The sequence below is a fragment of the Ursus maritimus genome, unplaced genomic scaffold (assembly GCF_017311325.1).
Source record: "Ursus maritimus isolate PB19 unplaced genomic scaffold, ASM1731132v1 scaffold_26, whole genome shotgun sequence".
NCBI classification, from domain to species: domain Eukaryota; kingdom Metazoa; phylum Chordata; class Mammalia; order Carnivora; family Ursidae; genus Ursus; species Ursus maritimus.
In genome coordinates, this window is record NW_024425119.1 from 44988342 (window position 1) to 44996168 (window position 7827).

Consider the following 7827-nt stretch of genomic DNA (forward strand, 5'->3'; position numbering starts at 1 on the left):
AAACCAACAGTCAGTATTGATTTATCTTTCGTGGTATGTGTGGAAAATATTCTATAAACTTTCGACTTGGGGATAAACTGCTTTAAATTTCAAGAAACAAAATGCTACACAAGTTTGGTAAAGAGATTTCTTTCCTCTTTTTTCCTGAAAATTCAGTGTCGTTCTGAAATTCCGGGGAACTGGAGGTTGAGAAATATGACTTCCGGTGCAAACATGGATGGATTTCTTAATAGTTTGGGAATAGATAGCAGCAGTAAAGCCTCTCTACGTGGTTTTGCAGGGCATGAGTATTTGAAAATGAGAGCAAAACAATACAAGAGATCAGGCACCCTGTGGTGACTGGCGGCTGTTGGCCTGGTGTTGGGGGCGTGGAGTGCATGTGAGAGGTATATGCATTAAGAGAAAGCTTTGAAGGGGGCGAGGTTCTGCTACTGCAGTGTTTACAGGGCCTTCAGTCATGCTCCTCTGAACTCTCGCCTGAGGCTACCACGTAACCCACAACCACCATGAACCCTTCTCAGCAGGAGAGAGCACACGTTCATGTCGCTCAGACACAGGGGATAAATGCATTTGTTCAGCTTCTACTTGTAGTGATGTTTCGTTTCTGAGTTGGAAATATCCGGCTGAATCTTTCCCAGTTGTAATTCTATTGATAAACACCCAGGTTCTGATCAGCATTATTCTAAAACTTAGGACCTGGGTGATAATTTGACTATGATGATAAACCTGAACAAAACAATATATTGTTTACACAATTTAAAAAAATAAGGTAAGTAGGAAACAACTTGCAGAACAGTGTCATGTTTTATAATCAGCTCAGCGCGCGCACACACACACACACACGCATGCACATTAATCTTTCCCCCAAATAGTGAATGGAAGGGAACTGAAAGGACCAGCGACTCATCAGTTTAATCACATCCTGCAATGTGAAGTGAATTCTTGGTTATCGAATTGAGCTGCTTTACTTTCTGTCCCCGTGCAGTGTCTGGCTCTTGGCCCTTCTTGAGCATCAATGATAAGAATATTGGAGAATTGCCATTAGAGAACAGTATGATTAAATAATCCAAATAACTATTAAGACATGAAAACACCATTTCTCAGTACATGAAAGCTGAAACTTATGCATTTATGTCCATAGGACTTAATTTCCTTCACAATGCTATTTTAATTAAAATTGATTTACTTGAGTATGAGAAGTCAGGGCATGTGGAACACTAAACTATGCCTGGAAGTAGACACAAATACAATAAAATCTTTTGCAGAAAAATCAATTTCTGGGTGCAAAAGAATGTCTCAAAACAATTTACAGTACAGTGATTTTTAGGGTGCCTAGCTCAGTTGTTAAGCATCTGCCTTCTGCTCAGGGCATGATCCCAGGGTCCTGGGATGGAGCCCCTCATCGGGCTCCCTGCTCAGTTGGAAGCCTGCTTCTTCCCCTCCCACTCCCCCTGCTTGTGTTTCCTCTCTCGCTGGCTGTCTCTCTCTGTCAAATAAATAAATAAAATCTTTAAAAAAATAAAATGTTAAATTTGTATTTGTGAAGGCTATGCTGAAAAAGAGACCAATTTTAGAGTTCTAAAAAAACTAAATCAATGGTTGAAGTGAATGTCAACCTATTGTAAGAAGGGATTGACGTGACAAGATTTCTATTTTTCTCTTGTCTGTGCGATATATAGCTCTAGTACTGGTCTTTGAGAAACTACCACTCTCCAAACAGAGTCAGAAAATGAAAGAGAGAAAAACAACGATTGAACTATAAATTCTTATTTTATATTCATACCAATTCGTACATACACTTTACCTCCTTTAACTATCAGACGTATCTCAAATACTTCTGTAGAATAGACTTGTAACTTTCCCTGACAGTGTCACCTCTTATATCCCTCCAACTTTGCCATTTTAAGATCCAATGCCAGACGTATTCCACATACCACAAATCTAGATCACCGCTCCTGAGGGCATTTCCAGAAGTCTGCTACACTTAGCAGTGAATAATAGTGTCAGAGAGGTCACTCCCTAGGATCAACCCTCAATCAATGACTTATGAGAATAAGTGTATGTGTGTGTAGACCTATGCAGCAATACATTTTAGGATTGTGTTTTACACTATTTCTCCCATAAGAATAAATTTTAGTGGCCTTTTATGGTACCTGGCATATTAATGGACAATTTAGTGGCTGTCTTCCCTTGCCTGTGTCATTTTCCCACTTCTGAGTCCTTTCCAAATAAATTACTTGCACTGGTATTAAGATTTGACTCTGGGGTAACATTGCTAAGATAAAAATCAAAGGTTAACCCCAATTTCTACAAAGTATCACTGAACATTTAAATTTTTTGGTCACCTCACTTCTCCAATGTTGCCATAAGAAACAAGTATTTGTTTAAAAGTTATTTAGTTTAATCTGTTATAGAAGTCTTTTTCTTCATTATTTGGAGATCAAAAATATAACAGTTAATTAGCTAGAATAAATGGGCAGTCCCTAAAGGAAATTATATTCAAACCCATACATTTAAACAAGGTTTACAATGGGAGTAACAAGAGTGAATGATACATAGGGAGAAATTTCTCTAAAATTTCATTCATATGAAAAACCATAAAATAAGTGAATAAGAGCAAAGGAAGAATCTAGTTTTGAATAAAGAATCAGGATCCACCAGATTTACATATTAGACACTTTAAACACTTAGGAAGTTTAAATACTTATTTACTTGGAGTTGTGTTATAGTGTATATCACTCACCAGTATTTATCAACAGTTGATTATTTAAGATGCATGATTATTAAGTACAGAGAGCTAAGTAACTAAGGGAGCATACACCACTTAACAACTTAAATTCTTACGGCATGTATTTGACACCAAAAGTGTACTGATTCCTTCCTATTCATTTTTTAAATTCTGTCCCACAAGAATATTTCATGTTCCTCAGTGAAATGGTGTAAGGGGTATGAGCCTTAATCCTAGTACCAATGGAAAAGGAAAAAATGAATAGTGTCCAGGACACAAGAAATGTTTGGTAATTTATTGATCTAATGAACGGTAAATAATTTAAAGATCCTATTGCACAGTTGCCTTTTGCTTAAACACATTGAAAAATGTACAACATTTGCAAATGTTTCCCAGTCAATTGCAATAAATACTTTAAGGACAATGTATATTAGTACAGGGATCATAAAACGTTGGGTAACTTTTCTGCATAAATAGTGTAAGTTTCATCTACTACGGCCGGTTTAGGCCATTTGTCTAAGAGGATTCCTCTGTGTTACCCTTTGAAAGGCTTCCTTGACTTCCTTGTTCCGCAAGGTATAGATAACAGGATTCAGAGCCGGTGTCACCACCGTGTACATGAGTGAGGTTGCTTCGTCTGTTTCCGGAGTGTGTGCCGTCTTTGGCTGAAGATAAGTGAACAAGGCAGTGCCGTAGAACAGAGAAACAACCAGGATGTGAGACGAACAAGTGGAGAAAGCTTTGCGTCTGCCGGCTGCAGATGGGATTTTCACGATGGCTACAAGAATTCGCAGGTAGGAGCACAGGATGAGCAAACAGGGAGTCATGATGAAGAGCACGGAGACAGCGAACAACACAATCTCAATGTGGGCGGTATCGACACAGGCCAGTTTCACTACAGGCATGATGTCACAAAAAAAGTGCTGAATCTTTCCTGTGCCACAGAAGGGCAGACTGAAGATGCAGGTGACCTGGGCTGACTCCACCACCACTCCCGTGGTCCAAGATGCCGCAGCCAGTTTCAAACACACGCGAGGGCCCAGCAGGAGAGTATAATGCAGGGGGTAACAAATAGCTGTGAAGCGGTCATAAGCCATGGCTGCTAGCAGGCAGCATTCTGTCAGTCCCAGGATGGCAAATACGTACATCTGAGCTGCGCAGCCGCCCACACTTATGGTCTTGGCCTCCACCAGCAGGTGCACCAGCGTCTGAGGCACCACACTGGTGATGTAGCACATCTCGAGAAAAGAGAGGTTCGCCAGGAAGAAATACATGGGAGTGTGCAGGGAAGGGGTGACACAGATCAGGGATATGATGATGAGGTTTCCTCCCACAGTGAACAAGTAAATGACTAAGAACACCACAAAGAGCACGGACTGTAACCCTGCTAGAGAGGAAAAGGCTGCAAATGTGAACGTGGTACAGAGGGACTGATTTCCACTCATCATTGGCTCAGAGCCAGACATCTGTGGATACAACAGAGAGGACAGATAACACTGAGGGGAATCCGGTCGCCTGGCATGGTTGTCTACCAAACCTCAGCGAAGGAGCTTTCCTAGGATCAGTGGTCTTACATGAGAACCTAGATATTTGGGTTCCTTTTGCTGACTCTTTCTGAATAAATGCCCAATTAAAATGGATGCAGTATTTCTTCCTGATTTTGAGTTCTAGATCTTAGGGTATAGTCACAGAAATTTAAAGAAAACAATGGCGTTAAGTTACATAATGGTTTTTTTTTCGTTTGCTTTTATCTTACTGATATTCTGATCTTATACACAAGGTGTTACGTAAGTATTGTAAGAAGGTATTCTAATTGTAGAAGAAGAAATTCTAATTGTATGGAGTAAAATATAATCATACTATATTCAGGTTCTGAATCCCATACTTTTTTTAAAGCCACAGTTAAGGATTTGGAAGGGAATATATTTCCAGCCATGTATCTATTTATTTTCATACATATTTTTACTCATTTAGATTTGAAAAGAATAAGCCAATGATTAGGCAGCTAAAATCCATAGAAACTAAAACTACTGGAATCTCCTTTCCACAACTTTAGTATAATTTTACAGGAAATTATGAATAGGAGAACATACCTATTCACAAGGTGAATTTTCTTTTCCTTGTTGGGCTTCTGGACCTTCTACGATTCTGAATGGGTCATGGAATAGGCAGTATTTTTATTCTGCCTAAAGACCATAGGGACTGCATTCACTGAAGGGCTTAATTAGATTTCTCTCAAGAGGGATTTCTTCAGAAATATAACAACGCACATTTGATGTGAATTTGGCTTTCATTTTTTTAAAGATTTTATTTATTTATTTGAGAGAGAGAGAGAGAACAAGCTGGGGGAGAGGCAGAAGGAGAGAGAGAAGCAGGCTCCTTGCTGAGCAAAGAGCCTGATGTGGGACTCGATTCCAGGACCCTGGGATCAAAACCTGAGCCGAAGGCAGATGCTTATCCGACTGAGACACCCAGGTGCCCCTGGTTTTCATTTTTTGAACACATTTTCCAGAGAGTACATGACTTAAGTTTCAATGTGTAAAACAAGAAGTTTCTAGTGGATTTCCATCATGCAATCGAGGTAATTATTGGATTTATGAATATTTACTGAGTAATCTTTAAGCTCCTCAAATGGACAGTGACTGTCAGGTCTTTGTGATGTCAGAGGCACAGTGCAGGGCTCCAAAGAAGACTCCATAGACACCACAGACGGTTTTCACTTCATTTATTACTGGTGTTTAAATTAACAACATAAATAAATAGCCTGATCGGGGAATTCCAAAATTTTAATGCAACAAATAAAACAGTTTGTCAAAAATGTGAAAAATGTGTTTTCTGCACTGTGTTCAAGAAGTATAAAAACGCTTTCATTCTCAAGGATCCTCATTTTTCAAACCTAACACATTTTCTTCTTAATTTGGTTTTCCAGTTTTATGGAGATATAATTGACAAATAAAATTGTATCTATTTAAGTACACAATTTGGCAATTACATATGTGTCTACATTGTGAAATAATCACCACAATCAGGATAATGAAAACATACATTGCCACACACTGTTATCGTTTTGTGTGTGATGAGAATGCTTAGGATATGCCCTTAGCAAAGTTCAAGTATACAATACGGTATTATTAACTCTAGTCGTCATGTTGGACATTAGACCCCTGGAACGTATTCATCTTATAACTGAAAGCTTGTACCCTTTGACCAACATCTCCTCATTTCTTCCACCCCCCAGCTCATTCTACTCTCTGTTTCCATGAGTTCCATTTTTTTAGAGTCCACACAACTGAGATCATACAGTACTTGTCCTTTTGTTTCTGGCTTATTTCACTTAGCATAATGCCCTCCATGTCCATCCATGTTGTCACAAATGTCAGGATTTCCTTCTTTTTTTTGGCTGAATAATATCCCTCTTTGATATTGGTCTTAGCAATGAGTTTTTGGGTATGACACTGAAAGCACAAGCAAGAAAAGCAAAAATAAACAAGTCAGACTACAGCACATAAAAAAAAGTTTCTGCATAGCAAAGACAGCTCAGAGCATGAACCAGACTGAAGTTATTTATGAGTCAGTACAAAGTAGGAAGTGAAAGAAACCATCAGGAGCAACTGCTGCCGAAGTTTGGCCATGAAAGCTNNNGACAGGATGCTACCTGGAGACAAACAGAGGGCAGGATCAGATTATTCATTATTGTTATTTATTGTGTTTCTAAGATGGAAAATCATGAGCCTCTTTAATATGTGGTGTAAAGGAACCGCCTGAAATAAAGCTCTTCCTCCCTCATATAGGAAATAAAGTGGTATAAATCTTATTTTAATTTTTGAATTAAAGTATTAACTTAGAAAACTATGAACATCTCAGGGTAGAGCAACTACAAACAAACATTTATCATATTAAGATCGGTACTTCTAGTACTTACAATGTTTGATTTGAGATAAAGATTAACTCACCACTTGCAACAGTATTAAGATAAAGCAACAGGCCGAGGAATGAGACTGGACCACTTTCTTATACCATACATGAAAATAAATTCAAAATGGATGAAAGACCTAAATGTGAGACAGGAGACCATCAAAATCCTAGAGGAGAACACAGGCAGCAACCTCTTTGACATCAGCTGCAGCAACTTCTTTTTTTTTTTTAAGATTTTATTTATTCCTCTGAGAGAGAGAGAGCACAAGCAGGGGGAGGAGCAGAAGGAGAGGAGCAGTGAGCCCGATGTGGGGCTCGATCTCAGGACCCTCAACCCCAGGACCCTGAGCTGCTTAACCAACTGAGCTACCAAGGCGTCTCCAGCTATAGCAACTTCTTACTAGACAATCTCCTGAGGCAAGGGAAACAAAAGCAAAAAGCAAACAACAACAACAACAAAAACTATTGGAACTTCATAAAAATAAAAAGCTTCTGCACAGCAAAGGAAACAATCAAAAAGGCAACCTTCGGAATGGGAGAAGATATTTGCAAATGGCATATCTGATAAAGGGTTTGTATCCAAAATCTATAAGGAGCTTATCAAATTTGACACCCAAAAAACAAATAATCCGGTTAAGATAATCTTTTAATAATAATGTCAGTGATGATGATAAACGGCCAATAAGAGTAGCTGGTATTTTGTATTTACCATTTGTTAGATACATGTTTGACAATTTATATGTATTACCTCATTTAATTTTTATGACCACTCTCTGAAAGAATTAGTATTGGTATCCCCATTACAGACACCAGGAAACTTCAAAACAGACTTCTTAAATAATTTCCCAAGGTATTATAGGTACAAAGGTGTGGCGTTGGGCTTTGAGGTCAGGCTGTCTCACTTAATAGCAACATATTTAATATTTTTCCTTTCCTTTAAATGCCCTCTGCTCTCTCTTCTGTATGAATTGTGGTGAAATAGATGGTAGAAATTGTGTAAATAAACATTGTGAGGTTGATAGAAAAGGAAATGAAAGACCTAGGAAAGAGAGTGTCCCCACTCATTCTGGTTACTCTCTTCATCTTCAAAGAACTATTTGACTAAAATAAAAAAATACTAAAAATCAAATGGTGCTGAGAATGTGAAAAATTGTAATTCTCATAAATGTATAACCATTGCAGAA

The 7827-nt window shown here is 38.4% G+C and overlaps 1 protein-coding gene across 1 annotated transcript; it reads right to left on the minus strand.

Moving 5' to 3' along the window:
- Window positions 1-3231: 3231 nt before the first annotated feature.
- Window positions 3232-4194, minus strand: LOC103682034 (olfactory receptor 10C1-like). The gene has a single exon (XM_008711602.1). The coding sequence runs from the start codon at window positions 4192-4194 to the stop codon at window positions 3232-3234; it is 963 nt and encodes a 320-aa protein (XP_008709824.1).
- Window positions 4195-7827: the final 3633 nt, after the last annotated feature.

Bases quoted from the DNA above. Each gene is read 5' to 3' on its own strand.
- LOC103682034 (XM_008711602.1), bottom strand. From the start codon at position 4,194: ATGTCTGGCTCTGAGCCAATGATGAGTGGAAATCAGTCCCTCTGTACC.